This window comes from Bacillus rossius, assembly GCF_032445375.1.
Source record: "Bacillus rossius redtenbacheri isolate Brsri chromosome 4 unlocalized genomic scaffold, Brsri_v3 Brsri_v3_scf4_1, whole genome shotgun sequence".
Taxonomy (NCBI): Eukaryota; Metazoa; Arthropoda; class Insecta; order Phasmatodea; family Bacillidae; genus Bacillus; species Bacillus rossius.
Window position 1 is genome coordinate 11,388,242 of NW_026962010.1, and position 24,113 is coordinate 11,412,354.

The following is a 24,113-nucleotide window of genomic DNA, read 5'->3' on the forward strand; positions in this document are numbered from 1 at the left end:
CGCTATCCCACACTGATAACAATAAATAATAGCCAATACTGGTTCCAGTCACTTATAAAAGACAAGTCCTCATTGCAAAACACTGCTATTTCCCTTACGTTCCGGTTATTGGCAATGCACAACTGATTGGCAGGTTGCGCTTCTTTGTTGCTCAGGCGTTGTTGTTGAAAACTGACTTAAAACAATTAAAACATGAGATTGAAACTATTGTTCTGCAATGAATTAAACTATCTATAATTTATTTTGTCGTTTATTTTAAGTACACCAGGTAAAATTTATTACCCTACATTTCATACATAATATCAAACAGGTTAAGACGGGCTCTAACTAATTGTTGGTGATTATATTTAAACAAATTATTAAAATTAACTTTTGCAAAAAATAAAAGGTAAATAATACTTCATAATTAAAAAAGTATGCAATTTTTCTTCAATGTTTTCTTACGACGTAAATACGTAAAATTATCGTCCGTAAATCGAATTTACAGACAACCCCCCCCCCTTTTTTTTTTGGCGCAGGTGCTTTGAGAACGGCTGTGTGAGGAGGTCTGGAGGTGCATGTGGGAGCGGTTGTGTCGGCAGCTCGGCATGGGGGAGAAACTCTAATTATCGAGACTGAGACCTAGTTTTTTGAAGTAGTTATTGGCCCGTCCGCTAGGTAGTAGTTTTCATAATATATTGCTGACATAACTACATTAATTTATTAGGCGAAGTTATGTATAAGCTATTATCAGGCAAACAAACCAGTGAAAATTCACTCTATTTAGGTAGCCACTAATTTTGTGGTGTGTAATACAATGAGTGTTTGCACCTCCTACTCCTTTATTTATTACATGACGGTTTATTACAAAACAGCATTAAGTATTTTCGCATCGATTAAATTAGTTTTTCGCCGCCAAGGAGATAACTTAATATAATAAAAAAACGTATTAACTAAAAAAACCACCAAACCACCAGTTTGGCTTCCGCCCACACCACTCCACCTCCCACGCCATCGCCCGGGTGGAGCTCCTGGTGGTCCAAGGATTCTCCAGGCGGCAACACACGGGCATGGTGCTCCTGGACCTCGCCAAAGCTTTTGATTCGGTCCCACATGCCCAGTTGATCCACCGACTCTCTGCCACCAACATCCCCCCACACCTGATCCGACTCCTCTGCTCCTTCCTGGAGGACCGCTCCTTCCAGGTCCGAGTAGAGGGCCAACTCTCCCAACCACGACCTATCCATCCGGTGTCCCCCAAGGAGCCATCCTGAGCCCCCTTCTTTTCACCCTCCACATCGCCGACCTCACCCCTCCCCCAGGCACCTACCTGGTCCAGTATGCAGACGACACCTGCATACTGGCCTCCTCCGTTGCAGAACAAATGCTCGGCGACCGTCTGAGCCGCGGTCTCACCTCCCTCTCAACCCAGTTCCAAGCACACGGCAGCGGGCTCAATCCCACCAAAACGGACGCCATCCTCTTCTCCCGCTACCACCCCCACCATGACCGACCACCTCGCATCGCCAACCACATCATTCCATGGTCCCCCACTGTTCGCTACCTAGGTATCACCCTCGACCAGAATTTCACCTTACTCCCGCACCTGGAATCCATACGCACCAAGGCCCGTGCAGTCATGGGGCAACAGGCCCCAGTCCTTCGACCAAACTCAGGCACCTCACTCCCTAACCGCATCACTGCATACAGATCCCACGTCATATCCCATCTCACCTATGCATGCCCAACCTGGGCACACTCCTCCCTCTTCAATCTCCGACCGATCACCCGCACCTTCTTCCTCGGCACCCATCTCATCCTCGGCCTCCCACGCGCCACCAACCGACAACACCTCCTCGACCAAACTGGACTCCCCCACATCCACAACACCATCTCCTATGCCACAGAAGAATTCTTGAGAAACTGTTCCACCAGCCTGAACCCCCTCATCCGACTCCTAGCAGAACCTCCCCCCACAGCCCCACACCCCAGACGCCCCCTCTTCACCACCACCCACCTCCTCCCGGGTGACGCCTCAGACGGAGATGAAGCCGCCGATGCTGGAGGGGTCGGCGGATAACATCGGTGGCCCGCACGTCTACTGGTAACACTGCCCCACGAAGCACCACCTGCCGCCACCCTACCCGCAACAGTACCGCCAACCACACCACCCGATCAAATCACCGAGTCAACAAGGTTGGGCCGAGCCAAACGGCTCAACCTCGCAACGAGACCAACATTATAACCAGCACGGCATCAGAACATCGCACAACACAAACAATTCATCTCAAAGGACTTTTTGTCGGAAGGGATATTGTAAATATGTATATATATAATTCTTTTGTTTTTCTTTTATACTAATCAAGTGTCACCCTCCTTGTTTTTATGTACCACTCTTATTAATAAAAGAGTCATTTTTTGGCGGGGTGGACCCCCCTGGGGGGGGGGGTGTCCCCCATTAAAAAAAAAACAAAAACAAACTTTGTATGAGAACCTCTATTCCGATTTGTTATTTGCTGGTATTTATGGGCCCGCCCAACAGATAGCGACACTGTAAGAGTGTATGTCCCTCCTTGTTCTGTGGTCGACAGCTCGGCGCGGCTGGCGGCGGTGCTGCTCCTGGCGGCGGGGCTGTGCGCATGCGCGCGGACTCGAGGGCTGCCGGACCTGTGTCCCGCGGCGCACCGCGGCTACATGGCGCGCGTGGAGGCGGCGCTGGACGAGCAGTGCGACCTGGCGGACCCGCTGCGCTGTCCGGCCAGCACCGCGGACCTGGCCGAGGGCGAGGTGAGGCGTCCCTTCCCCCGCCCCTCACACCGCGCATTGTCTCGAGTAGCACGGCTGCTGGGCTGTGGTCGCGTCCGAGGCGAATAGGCAGGGACTGGAGAAAATTCGCGGTTTCAATGACCACTAGGATAGACTCCACGATTCTCCATCTACTCGGCCAACCATCGTCTGGTCGTTGGCTACCGACTCGGGACACCTGTTTACTGCGATTCTCATGATTCGATACTTCTTTTGTTGAGTGTTTGCCATCGGCTCAGAGTCCTTCAGGTAAATTGCGGTCCAATCACTGACGCAGCGAGTTTGGATTCCAGCCCCTCTCGAAAGGAATCCGCGAATTTTTCCTGTCTCTACGAATAGGTAGGTGACTGCTCCCTGATGATGGCGACTGCAATGTCGACCGAAACTTCGGTGAATTATTTTCGCCAAGGACGCGGCTACAACCCAGAAGCCAAGCTACTTCAACCAATAAGATATATTTTTTTCATTATAAAATATATGCTTAGAGATCATGGCATGTGCAGGATTTACTTATATAACAAAACAAACAAAGTAATAATAGAATAACATATATTCTTGTAATTGAAATAATTTTTTTAAAGTATTTAGAACACAAACGAACATGGCCACTGTACCTACTCGGCTTCTATCGGTCGCACGGGGTAACGTAAACGGAAGCGCTCAGCATTGCCGAGCTGATCCGTACGGATCCGTCTCCGTCTGCGTGCTGTTGTGGAATCTCTGTTTCGTGAGATCCGTCTCAGTTTACGTGATCCGTCTCCCTTCCGTGCCATTGCATGACGGGCCTCGGAACCCCAGAGCTATCGCCGGGCTCCAAAAAGACTTTTCGGGATGGGTTATCGTACAAAGAGAAGATCAAACAAGTCGGCCACTTATTGGCCTTGGGATATTTACAAATTTTAGATCTCAAATATTGAACTTTAATAATTTCATACAACTTTTTATGAAATAAAATTTAAACACAAGAATATAAGTAATTCAGTCAAAACAATGTTTCTTTTAAAGTAAATTAACAATTAAAATTCTGGCTGGGAAGGGGCTGTAGCTCCTTCCTTTTTCAGGAGCCCGCTTAATAATGCACATGGCTGTAGCAAGATATATTAGTTTTCGAGAAAAATATTTATGGAAAAACCTGGAAAATTTTCAAACTAGTTATACTTGCATAGCAACACACAAATAAGTTTTTCGACCTTTTTTTGATACAAACAAAACAAAACATAACATAAATTTGGTCTTTATATCTAACCTAATGGCTCACTTAACATTTCAGTGTTGGATAGGAACAAAAAAAAGTTGTTTAAACAGCACCTACCAATCTGCAGAAAATAAATTGTGTAACGTATATCATCCCATCATAAATTATGTTAAATAGATGCTGGCAATGAAAAAAATAGGAAAACATTTGGGGGAAAAAATATGTGTTTACATTTTCCCAGAAAGTTTTCTCACTCACAAATCTAGCTGCAGTTTGCGTAGACTTGAATGTGCCGGAGGGAGAGGAGAAAGAAGGTTCAGCAAGGAAAATTGCACAATCAATTAATTATTAGCCTCACATTTAGTAAAAATTTATATAATATTTTACATTTCCAAGTAAAAACGCTTCATAGCAGCGAAAATATTTTTTTATACACAACTTCACTCAGAATTCAAAGGTTTTTTTTTTTTTTTTTTTGGAGGGGCTAGGGGGACATATTCAGGGGAAGTAACAACGCCCATCAAGTCGCCTCTGACAGGGTGACATTGAGTGTACGTACTAGGCGATATTGATTCTGCAATGGTTCGCACCTGTCTTATGAAGCATAAGAGTGTAGTGACCACACAACAACCCAGTAATCTACTAGGAAAATTGTAAGTAGGTATATATAGTATGTCCTGGTGCAGGGGGGTTGGGGGTCGGGAGCCGGGGAGCCACGGCCACCATCTTGGATTACGTCACTTCCGGCGGCCATCTTGGATTCGACCTTGACCTTTGACCCCGGCGGCCATTTTGGATTACATCACTTCCGGCGGCCATTTTGTTTTTATCTGCCATTTTGTTTACTAGAACATTCCACCAATTTGAGTTTCGTCCGCCATTTTGAAAATCTTTATTTATTATACGATTTTAATGAAATCAATTTTAAAATTTATAAAAAAATTAAATAAAATTTAAAAATATATTACTTAATAAAATTTTAATTAAAAACCTGCGCATCGAACACCCCACTCCTCTACATTACGAGTACACCAACTAGCCCACCCCCCCCTCCTCTGTTACAATGACATCGTCATCGAACACCCCACTAACCCCTGTTACATTTTTTCGTTACACCACATTCTTTAAAATAAATTTATTATCAAAATAAAAATATATATACCATCGTTGTCTGCTGGAGGCAGCCATCTTATTTAGTGGAGACCGCCATCTTGATTTCATCTGATGGATGTCGTCATCGGGTTTAGGTTTCTAAAGTATGTTAGTGTATATAAGGTCGAGTTTCAATTCTCTACCAACATTATTATGAACCTTATAGACCGAAATTTACAAAATCCACAGTCATTTTGTTGTTGTAACCATAATTTTTTCTTAAAGTCTTATCATTTATAGGTTTTAACTAAAATATATGTTATCAATACTATCGTTGTGGATGCGTTAGTTAAAGTAATGATAATTAAAAAAAAAATTATCACTCCATCTTAGCGGACCAGAAATTTTTCAGTCTCCTAACTTACAAGTAATATTCTCTTCTCATGTTTGCGTACACATGTTTAAAAGCTGCATGGAAGCAGATATTTTTTAATGTTTGCGTATAATATCATTTCACTTTTCCGAAACCAATTTTAAATAAAATAATAGGAGAATTCATGTTTTATATTAAAATAGTAAAACAATATATGGGTAAAATTGTATTTATTAAAAATAAAATCTCATGAAGAGAAAAACGTACAAGAAAAACAGAACTATACAGCAAAGGGAAACCATGCAACAAATGGAAAATTTACAACAAAATAGATATAACAGCAAAAACAGAAAACTATACTGCTAAACTGTAACTATACACCAAAATGGAAAATATATACAAAAAAATAAAACGACAAAACAGAAAATAAATACAGCAGAAAAACTATACAACAGATTATTTTACAGGTCATTGCCAACATATCCGTGGGGGACCGTGCGGATACCATCTTCGCAGATCAGCCGTTTGTCGTCCTCCCACGTGATGGCCAGCTTATTGCTATATTCGCTGTATAGTATGTGCTGCCGGGAGCGAATGGCTCTTACACCCGCCCTCCTTGTGCGGTGTTCTTGCAGGGCAACCAGGTAGTCGCTGAATATGATGCGGTTTTTGACCACGCACCGCTGGATGCCCTTGGCCTTTTTCTCGCTCTTACCACCACACCTGTAGGCGTAGAGTTTGGCTCGTAAGCTTACAAACTCCTCCATCACTTCTACCCCACATTCATCTTTGAATTTGCCAACAACTTTCTTGTTGGTGGGGGAGAAGCAAGGGTGGCCGGAAGGGTAGCAGCTGGTGTCGAACTTCTCCATCATTATAGGGTCGGCTTGGAGGTCATGGTAGAAGTCCTGTGTCTGGATCTCATACACGAAACTGTCTGTATCCATGTACGCCAGATGAATATTTTCAGAGTATTTAGGCTTCATGGTATTGTAGTGGAAGTCATACATTAGAATCTTTGATAGGTCAAGTACGGCCAGTCCGGCATAGATCGGCTTGTCAAATATTATCGTTTCATGGTTCAGGTGGACTAGAGACAAATTCGGCTCGTACATTGTGCGATCCTTGAAGGATGGGCGGCACACCAACTTCTTGAACCTCTTCTCAGAACACACCAACTCCATTTTGAGCCTTCGTCTCTTGTTCTCCATCAATTTTCCGAAGGTGGAGTTCACAGCCAACTTGAAGAACTCCTTCTCGAATTCGTTTGCTGCTGCTTTACGCTTGTTGGTGTTCAGTCGAATATAGGGCTCCAACCATGCCGACTGCTCAAACTGAAGAACTTTATGTATTCTTATGATTTTTAGTCCATGCGATACGGCTTGCTGGAGGTTTTTATAGTGGACGATGTAGTGCTCTTTATTTTCCAGCGTTGTCATCAGCTTTGATTGTTTTGAGCCGGGAGGACATTGATTCACGGGGAGAAATGGCAGGTCTTTGTGACTTTCGTGGAGCTCGGGAGGGTACTCCACGTCACACTCAATTATGTATCCAGTAGGTGAATTTTCCGGAATAGACATAACATCAACGGATGTATCCGACCATTTGAAATGACGAATTGGAAGCGGTAGAGACATCGCCCACCCGTACAAATTATTTGCATCAATATACTCTAGGAATATGGATGGCTTGGAAGCATCATATGTCTCAGGCACATATGAATTATTCGCAACACAATGACGTTTGATGCTTTGCGCTACACCACCACGAATACCAGCCTCCACAAACATATACATGTCATAATCTGTGAGTAGCTCTAGCTGTACACCTGTGGTTCGAAGCATCGCGTCGAAAGCGAACCCAGGACAAGAAATGTAGTGAGATGGATCTAAACTATATGTCTCCAAACATATGGAACGGAAATTCTCGAATACATCTGCTAGGATCAGAACATCCGTCTTCAGGTACAAGTCAGCATACTCCCCCAAAGTAGCACACTGAAACTTGTCCCAGACTTTCACTGCATGAGCATACTCCGTCTCTGAAATCCCAGAATCAGTCAGAATATTAAAGAAATCATCGATAGGTGGAAGACTCGTATCGTCTAGTCGAGCAAAAGAATCAACGAAGTCGTAGGGGAAGACTCCCTTGCGAGTAACCAACTCCAAGTCATCAGGAGCGAAAAACTCAGCAGTACTGACAAACTTGTCTGCAGGCAAGAACTCAGCGAGCGAAGCAAGACCCCGACTCATGAAACGGAACGTATCAACAAACTGAATGCTGAACTTATCATGTAACTTTTTGGAAAAAGTTATCAGCTTCTCTTCCGAATTAGGAATGATGAAGATGTCTTTAGTGTCGTACCCCAACTTCCTGATAATGAAGTTCTGATCGTACGCCAGGTTGTGGAAGAACACAATCATCTTTTTCGGTCTGCGCCTGAGAAGGTTGCAGTCATTACATGCAGGTCCAATAAATTCACCGGTGAAGTGATTATGATCACGAACTTTCTTTGCGACCCCTCCGAACTTTCCTTTACAGTAGCAACAACACCTTGCTTGCAGAAAAGCAGTGTTCTGCGAATGTGTGAGCGGAGTCATAGGAACAGACGTAGAAAATATTTTCTGTACGTCATGTCCAATCTCCACAATGCGGGATATGAATTTGTCTTCTGCGTCACAACCACGATACACTTCAGGCTGTGAAGGAAGTGAAGAAGTGAGGTGTGCTGGAATGACGGAGTTATCTGCTTTCACATAAATGCAGTAGCTGTATGCTTTATGCTTTTGGTACTGCAGCATGTATGGCTCATCAGGATTCGGGTGACACGTATGGATTTTCTCCAGAATAGCTTCAAAGTCGCAATATACCACGATGGGCATCTTATCACTGTGATGGAAGTTTTTGAACTTCAGAACAGGTGGCTGGCCATTTTCATCAAGCTGTGGCATCTCAATCCTAACAGCAGCATGCTGTTTGCAGAGCACACTGTGTTTTTCCAAACACTGAAGACCAGTGAGCCCACTAACCCTATCCTGATCATCATAATGCTTGAAGCATCTTTTGCAAACATGAATAGCCTCAGTGTGTGTAGTGAGTTGGGACCGAACCAGGGCAGAAAATTTTTTAATGTATGTGAAATGGGACGAATCGTCATTGACCAAGAGCAGTAGATCGAAATGATGTTCTTTCTCTTCAGGAGCGACTCGTGCAGGAACAACATTCAGATTTTCGTCGATACTGTAGATGTTGATAGAGACTCCGGGGTTCTGTTTTTCAAACAGCGGTATTTGCTTGATTGGAGTAGGAAACTCGATGTTCGTGAAGTTGAATTTCTCTTCCAAGTCATGGTACCGCTGGTTGACACGTTCAGGATTCCGCCCTTCCACATACTTTACCAGGATCGCCCACTTGAAGCACATGTGATCATCCAGGTTTTGTGGATTGATCACTGCATGTTTTGTTTCGATGGAAGTAGGTAGGTCGATGTAGGAGCTGGCACGGAGTGGATCAAGCTTGTTGATTCTCAACTGTAGTCTCTTAACGGCCGATAAAGTCCATCCGGACCCCTTACCCATGTAATCTTCCTCCTCCTTGCAGATCTTGGAGATGGACTCGGCAACTGCTTCCTCCACCTCGTGAACTGCGTAGAGGGGGGCATTCATGGTTTTGAAGGCCCTCTTGTCTTCGCTGGCATCCACAGGTTTCTCGTAGTCACACTCCAGCATTATGTTAAATTTCAGCGGTCCATTCTCTTCAATCTCCTCCATGAGCTGGCTTATTATTTTTGCCTTGATGGAGTTGAGATATGCGCATATGTCCTTGGCAGTACTTGTTGTGTTTTCTGCCACGTATGTTTTCAAGTTGCCCTTGAAACCTACTTCGGCGGTGATGAAGCCGTGGGTATTGGCCAGACCCATGCCGGTCACCACCTTTGTACGACCTGGCTTGGACATAACTGCAGGCTTAACTACTGCCATCCTCTGCTTTTTGGTCGGAGGTGGAGCAGGCCTCTTGCATACCTTAATGTGGGCTTTCAATTTGTCAGCCCTGGCGAACTCCTTAGCACAGTTCTCGCAGGAATGCACTATGCGGTTTGGGTTTAGTCCACAAGCAGACTTCTCATGTCGTCTGGCATGGCTGGAGTTCTTGAAGGCCTTATAGCAGAAACTGCACCGCATGCTTGATGTCGTGGTGATAGCACCGGTACATGATGCAAGGTGCTGCTGCATCTTGTCACTGCGAGCGACAGTCTTGCCACATAGGTGGCACTGCTGGTAGTCACGATGCAGGTTCTCGGCACACTGTCGCTCGTGTCGGTAGCAATTCTTAGATGCCGTGAAGGAGGCAGAGCAGAAACGACATTTCTGAACGGTAGATGTCATCTCGACAATCGGTAGTCCGGTCTCAACGTACGGAACACGCGAAAGAAGCTCGACGTACGGAGAACTGCAACAAAAGAATTAAGAATACAATGTAGCTAGATGTTACATGAAAACAAACATAACCTCAAAACTCTAGCCCTCAAGCTTACTAACCTAAACTGCTAGCAATGTTACTAAATAAAAAAAATTGCAAACATACCCTCAAAACTCTAGTCCTCAAGCTTACTAACCTAAACTGCTAGCAATGTGACTAAATAAAAAAAGTTGCAAACATATCCTCAAAACTCTAGCCCTCAAGCTTACTAACCTAAACTGCTAGCAATGTTACTAAATAAAAAGGTTGCAAACATAACCTCAAAGCTACTCCTTCATGTACAATCCTAAAAATGGTAGAATATTTAAAGTACTGATAAAAGTTAAAGCTGAAAAAGTATTCAATGTTAACTCAAAATGATTGATTACATAACCTCAAAACTACACTAATGCACAACTCAAAAATGCTAGAATATTTAAAGTACTTACTGTTAAAAGTTTAAGCTAAACAATTACTGGTTACCCACACATAAGTGTACAGAGAAAAAAACTAGCTAGCAGATAACCTACGAAAAAGCTGAGAAACATAAAAATATTAACGAAACATGTAGCATACCTCAGAAAACGATGAAGTGGAGCTGCAGAAGATGATGTATCGTTGGCGGTAGGAATCATGGTAGCAGCGAAACTCACACACGAACTAGCTCACTCAAACTCCAATAACACAATGAAGCTCCGACAGCTAATCCTGGCCTTTTATAGCCTCGGACCTGCCTGTTCTTGGAAAAACCATTAGGAACAGAGTATTTCTGTTGTATCCGCCAATAGGAATGTAGTACATGGAAGTACCATTGTCTTCGGAAAAACCCAGCATGACTTATGTGCATGTCGTAGCAGGTCTGTGAGGGGTGGGGGTAGAAATGTAACCTGACAGCCAAACAGAGGAAACCTCTCTCGGGTAAAACCACTAATTACCTAGGTGATTAGAGATTAGGGCGCGAGGCACTGCCTGCATCGTGACTCATCACTCAGGAATGTCGTCTCGCAGTGCCGAGGGGACCCAAACAATAGACTTGACCGTGCATGTCACAACAGGTACATTAGTCCGCGACTTTGTGGCGCCATGAGGCGCTCATGAATGTCTGAGCCTGCCACAAACAGCTCGTCAAAGAATCATCACGAAGCACTCGAGCTGCAGTCATGACGCGCATGCTACAACAGGCCCGTTAGTCACCGACTTCGTGGCGCCAAGCTGACACTCGGGTAGACAGGTAGCTAAATGATAATACTAGTAATGCAAGGAAATAAAAAAAATCGGGTATGTTTAATACATTTTTTAAAAGTAAGAACACATTACAAAACTAAAACATTAAAAATTTATTCTACATTTATTATGACCAACATTCGTTTAAAATTTTTTAGCATTTCATTGCGAACAATCAGTTGAACATCCACAGAATGACACATTTTGCTGATGTTCCAGGAACAAACCCTTTTCACAACCATTTAAGGAGACTTTCCTTAAGCTCTCTTTTCATTGGTCAAATAAAACATCTCCCTCTCTTCCCCTTTTACAATGATGCTGCTTCACCATCACGCTAAAATTCTGTAAGACCAAAAAAATATATACTTCCCTTAAACCTTACGGTAGAAATTTCATCCTAGGATGCTGTTACTGCATCTAGAAATTAAAAATTATATTATCTCATACAGGTTTTATTTACATGTTAGACTTAACCATCCTACCACACACACACACACACACATGCACACACTTACACACACATGCGTGCGCATTCGTGCACTGAGATGAAATACATACTTGCCCACATAATGTACTTTTATTTACAAAGGCAACATATTAAAACACATAATATTTAAATTTTGTGTAGATTGGATGGTACCAGAAACCATACTGCAAAACGAGCGGACAACACTTGAGTCTTTTACTATGATTGGGCTGACGGATTGCCTCTGGAACGCCCTTGTTACCTTCAACGACTCAGAATTAAAACTTTTATCCATCAAAAAACAACAACTGTTTAACTAAGCAAACATACACCCTACACCCCTAAAAAAATTGTTATTACACAAGGCATTATTTACATGGCAGGAGACCGCACACACGAAGTGCGCAGCTTCAGGTTAGAAATATTGATTAAAATAACTGCTAAAGATGCTAATTTGTTTATGAAAAAATTGCACATGAAATACAGACACTTAGTTATTTACACACACGTACATACATACATACTTACACCCTGCATGGCTTCAGAAGGAAGTACGATATTTTAAAAACCACTCAAGACTTACATCTGTTTATGAAAAGGAGCTAAATATTAAAACATTTTCAAAGTTAATTTTAGAGATGAAATATCATGTGCAAGTCCTTGCATGCGAGAACATTTTATTACGTAATTATCTTCATTTTTCCCAAACCATAGGTCTGATGTCTGGATACCACACAAATCACATACTTAAGATATGCACTACGAGATGACTGCACGCCAGTCCAAGCCCATGCGCTTAGAGACGAAACTGCACTAGAAGCGTTAGCAAGCATTGCAATTATCTAGCTTCACTAATGCAGATTCACCTCTGACTAGATGGACCTCCTGAAACAGTAAACATAGGACAGCGAAACACATTAAAATAATACATTTCAATACATTTCAATAATATAAAACACTGCATATTTCACGAAAATCGCCACGCAACTGACAGCCCTTTCAGTCACAATTCTGCGAATGCTATCACAGAATGCTAGATTTAGAAAGAAAGGATCATTCATTCCTTCATTATGGAACAAAGTGATACATCACATGAAGAGAAACAAAAAAGGCACACACTTCGTTCTTAGACTCGTGCCGCCTCCTTGACAGAGATAAAAGATTTAACACATAAAATAGTATATATTTCATTTCCAGCGATGAAGCTGTACCAATATCACCTTGACAAGCTTAGATGATCTAGGGAGAGACAAAGTAAATATATTAACAAAAAAACGACTAAAAATCATTTACAAACAAAATACTTAACATTCCTTCGATTACATATTTTTCTCAATTTAATAAATGAGAGAACACAAACATTTGCTTAAATCACTATTTATCAATTTTAAACTCTCGTGTACATCAGGAAAAAATATATTGTAACATTCATTATTAGTTGTAATGTAAAAAATGCAAAACAGTTTCTTTGTGGGATGTGGAATGCTCACTCACGATCGAAAAAAAGAGGGGCTTCGCTGTAACGCAAGGGGAGGGGGAAACCATCTTGAAAGTTGATGTTTCTCATATATTTGGATGTATAGTAATCAAGCAAGTAATAACATTTTGTGGTATAATCTCCGTCTGATTAAAGTTTATTTGCTAACATGAATTCACAAATTAAACGAATCTCTGAGTACATTTGCTTATCTTTTATAGAAAAAAATGCACAGATTGATTGTTTTATCATGAATAACCAGGAGCACACTAAAAAAACCAAAAAAATTCTCGCCAATAATAACCAACAGCACACAAACAATAGAAAAAAACGATGTGTCAGTAATAACATGCAGCATGCGAAGAAAATCACCAAAATATTGTCAAGAATAACCATCAGTACATGTAGAATACCAATAAAGTCTTAATATGAAAAATGCTGAAGTGCACGGAGAAAATTATCAAATTCTTGTCAGGTAAAAAAAGCAGAAGCAAATGAAAAAAAAACTCAACAAAATTATAACACAGTAAAGTTGGAGCACCCGTAGAAATCTATCGAAATTTCATGTGAAAAAATAGGAGCACTCGGAGAAAACTATCAGTGAGAAGATTAAAATCATCATACATTATCAATTTTTTTTAAAAGTTCAAATAAAATCCTGCCAGATCTCTTTGCTTAAGCAACATGGGAGTTCTTGCACAAGTCAGCTTGTGAACTCTTTGCTTAAGCGACATGAGAGTTCTAGCACAAGTCAGCTTGTGAACTCTTTGCTTAAGCAACATGAGAGTTCTGGCACAAGTCAGCTTGTGAACTCTTTGCTTAAGCGACATGAGAGTTCTGGCACAAGTCAGCTTGTGAACTCTTCGCTTAAGCAACATGAGAGTTCTGGCAGGATTTTATTTGAACTTTTTAAAAAAATTGATAATGTATGATGATTTTAATCTTCTCACTGATAGTTTTCTCCGAGTGCTCCTATTTTTTCACATGAAATTTCGATAGATTTCTACGGGTGCTCCAACTTTACTGTGTTATAATTTTGTTGAGTTTTTTTCATTTTCTTCTGCTTTTTTTACCTGACAAGAATTTGATAATTTTCTCCGTGCACTTCAGCATTTTTCATATTAATTTTTATTAGTATTCTACATGTACTGATGGTTATTCTTGACAATATTTTGGTGATTTTCTTCGCATGCTGCATGTTATTACTGACACATCGTTTTTTTCTATTGTTTGTGTGCTGTTGGTTATTATTGGCGAGAATGTTTTTGGTTTTTTTAGTGTGCTCCTGGTTATTCATGATAAAACAATCAATCTGTGCATTTTTTTCTATAAAAGATAAGCAAATGTACTCAGAGATTCGTTTAATTTGTGAATTCATGTTAGCAAATAAACTTTAATCAGACGGAGATTATACCACAAAATGTTATTACTTGCTTGATTACTATACATCCAAATATATGAGAAACATCAACTTTCAAGATGGTTTCCCCCTCCCCTTGCGTTACAGCGAAGCCCCTCTTTTTTTCGATCGTGAGTGAGCATTCCACATCCCACAAAGAAACTGTTTTGCATTTTTTACATTACAACTAATAATGAATGTTACAATATATTTTTTCCTGATGTACACGAGAGTTTAAAATTGATAAATAGTGATTTAAGCAAATGTTTGTGTTCTCTCATTTATTAAATTGAGAAAAATATGTAATCGAAGGAATGTTAAGTATTTTGTTTGTAAATGATTTTTAGTCGTTTTTTTGTTAATATATTTACTTTGTCTCTCCCTAGATCATCTAAGCTTGTCAAGGTGATATTGGTACAGCTTCATCGCTGGAAATGAAATATATACTATTTTATGTGTTAAATCTTTTATCTCTGTCAAGGAGGCGGCACGAGTCTAAGAACGAAGTGTGTGCCTTTTTTGTTTCTCTTCATGTGATGTATCACTTTGTTCCATAATGAAGGAATGAATGATCCTTTCTTTCTAAATCTAGCATTCTGTGATAGCATTCGCAGAATTGTGACTGAAAGGGCTGTCAGTTGCGTGGCGATTTTCGTGAAATATGCAGTGTTTTATATTATTGAAATGTATTGAAATGTATTATTTTAATGTGTTTCGCTGTCCTATGTTTACTGTTTCAGGAGGTCCACCTAGTCAGAGGTGAATCTGCATTAGTGAAGCTAGATAATTGCAATGCTTGCTAACGCTTCTAGTGCAGTTTCGTCTCTAAGCGCATGGGCTTGGACTGGCGTGCAGTCATCTCGTAGTGCATATCTTAAGTATGTGATTTGTGTGGTATCCAGACATCAGACCTATGGTTTGGGAAAAATGAAGATAATTACGTAATAAAATGTTCTCGCATGCAAGGACTTGCACATGATATTTCATCTCTAAAATTAACTTTGAAAATGTTTTAATATTTAGCTCCTTTTCATAAACAGATGTAAGTCTTGAGTGGTTTTTAAAATATCGTACTTCCTTCTGAAGCCATGCAGGGTGTAAGTATGTATGTATGTACGTGTGTGTAAATAACTAAGTGTCTGTATTTCATGTGCAATTTTTTCATAAACAAATTAGCATCTTTAGCAGTTATTTTAATCAATATTTCTAACCTGAAGCTGCGCACTTCGTGTGTGCGGTCTCCTGCCATGTAAATAATGCCTTGTGTAATAACAATTTTTTTAGGGGTGTAGGGTGTATGTTTGCTTAGTTAAACAGTTGTTGTTTTTTGATGGATAAAAGTTTTAATTCTGAGTCGTTGAAGGTAACAAGGGCGTTCCAGAGGCAATCCGTCAGCCCAATCATAGTAAAAGACTCAAGTGTTGTCCGCTCGTTTTGCAGTATGGTTTCTGGTACCATCCAATCTACACAAAATTTAAATATTATGTGTTTTAATATGTTGCCTTTGTAAATAAAAGTACATTATGTGGGCAAGTATGTATTTCATCTCAGTGCACGAATGCGCACGCATGTGTGTGTAAGTGTGTGCATGTGTGTGTGTGTGTGTGTGGTAGGATGGTTAAGTCTAACATGTAAATAAAACCTGTATGAGATAATATAATTTTTAATTTCTAGATGCAGTAACAGCATCCTAGGATGAAATTTCTACCGTAAGGTTTAAGGGAAGTATATATTTTTTTGGTCTTACAGAATTTTAGCGTGATGGTGAAGCAGCATCATTGTAAAAGGGGAAGAGAGGGAGATGTTTTATTTGACCAATGAAAAGAGAGCTTAAGGAAAGTCTCCTTAAATGGTTGTGAAAAGGGTTTGTTCCTGGAACATCAGCAAAATGTGTCATTCTGTGGATGTTCAACTGATTGTTCGCAATGAAATGCTAAAAAATTTTAAACGAATGTTGGTCATAATAAATGTAGAATAAATTTTTAATGTTTTAGTTTTGTAATGTGTTCTTACTTTTAAAAAATGTATTAAACATACCCGATTTTTTTTATTTCCTTGCATTACTAGTATTATCATTTAGCTACCTGTCTACCCGAGTGTCAGCTTGGCGCCACGAAGTCGGTGACTAACGGGCCTGTTGTAGCATGCGCGTCATGACTGCAGCTCGAGTGCTTCGTGATGATTCTTTGACGAGCTGTTTGTGGCAGGCTCAGACATTCATGAGCGCCTCATGGCGCCACAAAGTCGCGGACTAATGTACCTGTTGTGACATGCACGGTCAAGTCTATTGTTTGGGTCCCCTCGGCACTGCGAGACGACATTCCTGAGTGATGAGTCACGATGCAGGCAGTGCCTCGCGCCCTAATCTCTAATCACCTAGGTAATTAGTGGTTTTACCCGAGAGAGGTTTCCTCTGTTTGGCTGTCAGGTTACATTTCTACCCCCACCCCTCACAGACCTGCTACGACATGCACATAAGTCATGCTGGGTTTTTCCGAAGACAATGGTACTTCCATGTACTACATTCCTATTGGCGGATACAACAGAAATACTCTGTTCCTAATGGTTTTTCCAAGAACAGGCAGGTCCGAGGCTATAAAAGGCCAGGATTAGCTGTCGGAGCTTCATTGTGTTATTGGAGTTTGAGTGAGCTAGTTCGTGTGTGAGTTTCGCTGCTACCATGATTCCTACCGCCAACGATACATCATCTTCTGCAGCTCCACTTCATCGTTTTCTGAGGTATGCTACATGTTTCGTTAATATTTTTATGTTTCTCAGCTTTTTCGTAGGTTATCTGCTAGCTAGTTTTTTTCTCTGTACACTTATGTGTGGGTAACCAGTAATTGTTTAGCTTAAACTTTTAACAGTAAGTACTTTAAATATTCTAGCATTTTTGAGTTGTGCATTAGTGTAGTTTTGAGGTTATGTAATCAATCATTTTGAGTTAACATTGAATACTTTTTCAGCTTTAACTTTTATCAGTACTTTAAATATTCTACCATTTTTAGGATTGTACATGAAGGAGTAGCTTTGAGGTTATGTTTGCAACCTTTTTATTTAGTAACATTGCTAGCAGTTTAGGTTAGTAAGCTTGAGGGCTAGAGTTTTGAGGATATGTTTGCAACTTTTTTTATTTAGTCACATTGCTAGCAGTTTAGGTTAGTAAGCTTGAGGACTAGAGTTTTGAGGGTATGTTTGCAATTTTTTTTATTTAGTAACATTGCTAGCAGTTTAGGTTATTAAGCTTGAGGGCTAGAGTTTTGAGGTTATGTTTGTTTTCATGTAACATCTAGCTACATTGTATTCTTAATTCTTTTGTTGCAGTTCTCCGTACGTCGAGCTTCTTTCGCGTGTTCCGTACGTTGAGACCGGACTACCGATTGTCGAGATGACATCTACCGTTCAGAAATGTCGTTTCTGCTCTGCCTCCTTCACGGCATCTAAGAATTGCTACCGACACGAGCGACAGTGTGCCGAGAACCTGCATCGTGACTACCAGCAGTGCCACCTATGTGGCAAGACTGTCGCTCGCAGTGACAAGATGCAGCAGCACCTTGCATCATGTACCGGTGCTATCACCACGACATCAAGCATGCGGTGCAGTTTCTGCTATAAGGCCTTCAAGAACTCCAGCCATGCCAGACGACATGAGAAGTCTGCTTGTGGACTAAACCCAAACCGCATAGTGCATTCCTGCGAGAACTGTGCTAAGGAGTTCGCCAGGGCTGACAAATTGAAAGCCCACATTAAGGTATGCAAGAGGCCTGCTCCACCTCCGACCAAAAAGCAGAGGATGGCAGTAGTTAAGCCTGCAGTTATGTCCAAGCCAGGTCGTACAAAGGTGGTGACCGGCATGGGTCTGGCCAATACCCACGGCTTCATCACCGCCGAAGTAGGTTTCAAGGGCAACTTGAAAACATACGTGGCAGAAAACACAACAAGTACTGCCAAGGACATATGCGCATATCTCAACTCCATCAAGGCAAAAATAATAAGCCAGCTCATGGAGGAGATTGAAGAGAATGGACCGCTGAAATTTAACATAATGCTGGAGTGTGACTACGAGAAACCTGTGGATGCCAGCGAAGACAAGAGGGCCTTCAAAACCATGAATGCCCCCCTCTACGCAGTTCACGAGGTGGAGGAAGCAGTTGCCGAGTCCATCTCCAAGATCTGCAAGGAGGAGGAAGATTACATGGGTAAGGGGTCCGGATGGACTTTATCGGCCGTTAAGAGACTACAGTTGAGAATCAACAAGCTTGATCCACTCCGTGCCAGCTCCTACATCGACCTACCTACTTCCATCGAAACAAAACATGCAGTGATCAATCCACAAAACCTGGATGATCACATGTGCTTCAAGTGGGCGATCCTGGTAAAGTATGTGGAAGGGCGGAATCCTGAACGTGTCAACCAGCGGTACCATGACTTGGAAGAGAAATTCAACTTCACGAACATCGAGTTTCCTACTCCAATCAAGCAAATACCGCTGTTTGAAAAACAGAACCCCGGAGTCTCTATCAACATCTACAGTATCGACGAAAATCTGAATGTTGTTCCTGCACGAGTCGCTCCTGAAGAGAAAGAACATCATTTCGATCTACTGCTCTTGGTCAATGACGATTCGTCCCATTTCACATACATTAAAAAATTTTCTGCCCTGGTTCGGTCCCAACTCACTACACACACTGAGGCTATTCATGTTTGCAAAAGATGCTTCAAGCATTATGATGATCAGGATAGGGTTAGTGGGCTCACTGGTCTTCAGTGTTTGGAAAAACACAGTGTGCTCTGCAAACAGCATGCTGCTGTTAGGATTGAGATGCCACAGCTTGATGAAAATGGCCAGCCACCTGTTCTGAAGTTCAAAAACTTCCATCACAGTGATAAGATGCCCATCGTGGTATATTGCGACTTTGAAGCTATTCTGGAGAAAATCCATACGTGTCACCCGAATCCTGATGAGCCATACATGCTGCAGTACCAAAAGCATAAAGCATACAGCTACTGCATTTATGTGAAAGCAGATAACTCCGTCATTCCAGCACACCTCACTTCTTCACTTCCTTCACAGCCTGAAGTGTATCGTGGTTGTGACGCAGAAGACAAATTCATATCCCGCATTGTGGAGATTGGACATGACGTACAGAAAATATTTTCTACGTCTGTTCCTATGACTCCGCTCACACATTCGCAGAACACTGCTTTTCTGCAAGCAAGGTGTTGTTGCTACTGTAAAGGAAAGTTCGGAGGGGTCGCAAAGAAAGTTCGTGATCATAATCACTTCACCGGTGAATTTATTGGACCTGCATGTAATGACTGCAACCTTCTCAGGCGCAGACCGAAAAAGATGATTGTGTTCTTCCACAACCTGGCGTACGATCAGAACTTCATTATCAGGAAGTTGGGGTACGACACTAAAGACATCTTCATCATTCCTAATTCGGAAGAGAAGCTGATAACTTTTTCCAAAAAGTTACATGATAAGTTCAGCATTCAGTTTGTTGATACGTTCCGTTTCATGAGTCGGGGTCTTGCTTCGCTCGCTGAGTTCTTGCCTGCAGACAAGTTTGTCAGTACTGCTGAGTTTTTCGCTCCTGATGACTTGGAGTTGGTTACTCGCAAGGGAGTCTTCCCCTACGACTTCGTTGATTCTTTTGCTCGACTAGACGATACGAGTCTTCCACCTATCGATGATTTCTTTAATATTCTGACTGATTCTGGGATTTCAGAGACGGAGTATGCTCATGCAGTGAAAGTCTGGGACAAGTTTCAGTGTGCTACTTTGGGGGAGTATGCTGACTTGTACCTGAAGACGGATGTTCTGATCCTAGCAGATGTATTCGAGAATTTCCGTTCCATATGTTTGGAGACATATAGTTTAGATCCATCTCACTACATTTCTTGTCCTGGGTTCGCTTTCGACGCGATGCTTCGAACCACAGGTGTACAGCTAGAGCTACTCACAGATTATGACATGTATATGTTTGTGGAGGCTGGTATTCGTGGTGGTGTAGCGCAAAGCATCAAACGTCATTGTGTTGCGAATAATTCATATGTGCCTGAGACATATGATGCTTCCAAGCCATCCATATTCCTAGAGTATATTGATGCAAATAATTTGTACGGGTGGGCGATGTCTCTACCGCTTCCAATTCGTCATTTCAAATGGTCGGATACATCCGTTGATGTTATGTCTATTCCGGAAAATTCACCTACTGGATACATAATTGAGTGTGACGTGGAGTACCCTCCCGAGCTCCACGAAAGTCACAAAGACCTGCCATTTCTCCCCGTGAATCAATGTCCTCCCGGCTCAAAACAATCAAAGCTGATGACAACGCTGGAAAATAAAGAGCACTACATCGTCCACTATAAAAACCTCCAGCAAGCCGTATCGCATGGACTAAAAATCATAAGAATACATAAAGTTCTTCAGTTTGAGCAGTCGGCATGGTTGGAGCCCTATATTCGACTGAACACCAACAAGCGTAAAGCAGCAGCAAACGAATTCGAGAAGGAGTTCTTCAAGTTGGCTGTGAACTCCACCTTCGGAAAATTGATGGAGAACAAGAGACGAAGGCTCAAAATGGAGTTGGTGTGTTCTGAGAAGAGGTTCAAGAAGTTGGTGTGCCGCCCATCCTTCAAGGATCGCACAATGTACGAGCCGAATTTGTCTCTAGTCCACCTGAACCATGAAACGATAATATTTGACAAGCCGATCTATGCCGGACTGGCCGTACTTGACCTATCAAAGATTCTAATGTATGACTTCCACTACAATACCATGAAGCCTAAATACTCTGAAAATATTCATCTGGCGTACATGGATACAGACAGTTTCGTGTATGAGATCCAGACACAGGACTTCTACCATGACCTCCAAGCCGACCCTATACTGATGGAGAAGTTCGACACCAGCTGCTACCCTTCCGGCCACCCTTGCTTCTCCCCCACCAACAAGAAAGTTGTTGGCAAATTCAAAGATGAATGTGGGGTAGAAGTGATGGAGGAGTTTGTAAGCTTACGAGCCAAACTCTACGCCTACAGGTGTGGTGGTAAGAGCGAGAAAAAGGCCAAGGGCATCCAGCGGTGCGTGGTCAAAAACTGCATCATATTCAGCGACTACCTGGTTGCCCTGCAAGAACACCGCACAAGGAGGGCGGGTGTAAGAGCCATTCGCTCCCGGCAGCACATACTATACAGCGAATATAGCAATAAGCTGGCCATCACGTGGGAGGACGACAAACGGCTGATCTGCGAAGATGGTATCCGCACGGTCCCCCACGGATATGTTGGCAATGACCTGTAAAATAATCTGTTGTATAGTTTTTCTGCTGTATTTATTTTCTGTTTTGTCGTTTTATTTTTTTGTATATATTTTCCATTTTGGTGTATAGTTACAGTTTAGCAGTATAGTTTTCTGTTTTTGCTGTTATATCTATTTTGTTGTAAATTTTCCATTTGTTGCATGGTTTCCCTTTGCTGTATAGTTCTGTTTTTCTTGTACGTTTTTCTCTTCATGAGATTTTATTTTTAATAAATACAATTTTACCCATATATTGTTTTACTATTTTAATATAAAACATGAATTCTCCTATTATTTTATTTAAAATTGGTTTCGGAAAAGTGAAATGATATTATACGCAAACATTAAAAAATATCTGCTTCCATGCAGCTTTTAAACATGTGTACGCAAACATGAGAAGAGAATATTACTTGTAAGTTAGGAGACTGAAAAATTTCTGGTCCGCTAAGATGGAGTGATAATTTTTTTTTTAATTATCATTACTTTAACTAACGCATCCACAACGATAGTATTGATAACATATATTTTAGTTAAAACCTATAAATGATAAGACTTTAAGAAAAAATTATGGTTACAACAACAAAATGACTGTGGATTTTGTAAATTTCGGTCTATAAGGTTCATAATAATGTTGGTAGAGAATTGAAACTCGACCTTATATACACTAACATACTTTAGAAACCTAAACCCGATGACGACATCCATCAGATGAAATCAAGATGGCGGTCTCCACTAAATAAGATGGCTGCCTCCAGCAGACAACGATGGTATATATATTTTTATTTTGATAATAAATTTATTTTAAAGAATGTGGTGTAACGAAAAAATGTAACAGGGGTTAGTGGGGTGTTCGATGACGATGTCATTGTAACAGAGGAGGGGGGGGTGGGCTAGTTGGTGTACTCGTAATGTAGAGGAGTGGGGTGTTCGATGCGCAGGTTTTTAATTAAAATTTTATTAAGTAATATATTTTTAAATTTTATTTAATTTTTTTATAAATTTTAAAATTGATTTCATTAAAATCGTATAATAAATAAAGATTTTCAAAATGGCGGACGAAACTCAAATTGGTGGAATGTTCTAGTAAACAAAATGGCAGATAAAAACAAAATGGCCGCCGGAAGTGATGTAATCCAAAATGGCCGCCGGGGTCAAAGGTCAAGGTCGAATCCAAGATGGCCGCCGGAAGTGACGTAATCCAAGATGGTGGCCGTGGCTCCCCGGCTCCCGACCCCCAACCCCCCTGCACCAGGACATACTATATATACCTACTATTGTAATTTCCAGAAGTGAACAATCCCCAACCATGTTGGGAAATGGAATGCAGGAACTTCATCCCACATCCTGACACCACAATTCCTATGCCGTCGACAGGCGTGGCTTGTAGGTATGAAGTCTTGGTATTTTTGCCGTAGAGTGAATGTAGATGCAGAGATATTTTTAGATTTTTGCGTATCGTGCCAAGACATCAGCTACGTTACTGTCTATCATGGGAGTAGATCCGAGATGCCAGGGGGGGAAGCGGGTCCCCCTGGAATTAAGAAGTTCCTCACTGAGGGGGCTTGCAAAAGCGTGACTGTGAAAAGGGGTTTGATGACAAAACTATGTCTTATGGCAAACTTTCTTTATATTTTAACGTTTTCTGGTTATTACAAATATGTGTGTCAAAATATGGGCAGCATAACACATACAAGCAACAAATCCAGAGATTACGTGTCGATTAACCCGACCTGCAAAACTCTCGCCCTCCCCACCCTTCCCGGAAATTTCCGCACGCCCCCTTACGAATCCCATTGATTTGCGCCCCTGATGTCTATGGTAAACCTCTTTTAGTTAACTCTTTGCTGGTGATAGTCAATAAAAGGCGAATATGAGAAAACGAAACACCAGTGTTAAGGGTAATAAGTTGAGTTTTATTGCTATTTTTCATGCTTACATGGAATGTAAAGTAAGTGGCTTACTGGCTTCTGATTGGAGGTATTCCGTTGGTAATGATGTCATACATGGCGTTTCAGGATGCCTTGTGGCAGACATCTTCAAGGGAGATAAACAACTGAAGGCTTGGTATTCTGGCATGAGTATTTGTAGTTTGTAGTAGGCTTTGTGTACTTGAAGTTGAAGACAGTGGCAGTAGAGTTCTGGTGAAGAATACCAGATCTTGAGTTGTTATTCACCGTCCAGTGACGTGGTCTCGAAAACCAGAAGCCAAAGAGTAAAGCCACGTAAAGCCTACCCGGGCACACACACGGTGCTAAGATCTACAGAAGAAACCTCGTGATCTGAAAACTGCTCGAGACATCCGAGTGGCGCCTGTTTAGGAAAATCAGTTAAGAATA

At 41.5% G+C, this 24,113-nt stretch overlaps 1 protein-coding gene across 1 annotated transcript in view; it reads left to right on the forward strand.

Moving 5' to 3' along the window:
• Positions 1-2,578: 2,578 nt before the first annotated feature.
• The window catches only part of LOC134541714 (glucose dehydrogenase [FAD, quinone]-like), a 38,548-nt gene continuing 17,013 nt past the window's right edge, over positions 2,579-24,113 (forward strand). The window contains exon 1 of the mRNA XM_063385361.1: positions 2,579-2,766. Within this exon, the coding sequence (XP_063241431.1) occupies positions 2,674-2,766 (93 nt within the window). The 5' untranslated portion in view covers positions 2,579-2,673. The remainder of the gene's footprint in view (positions 2,767-24,113) is intronic.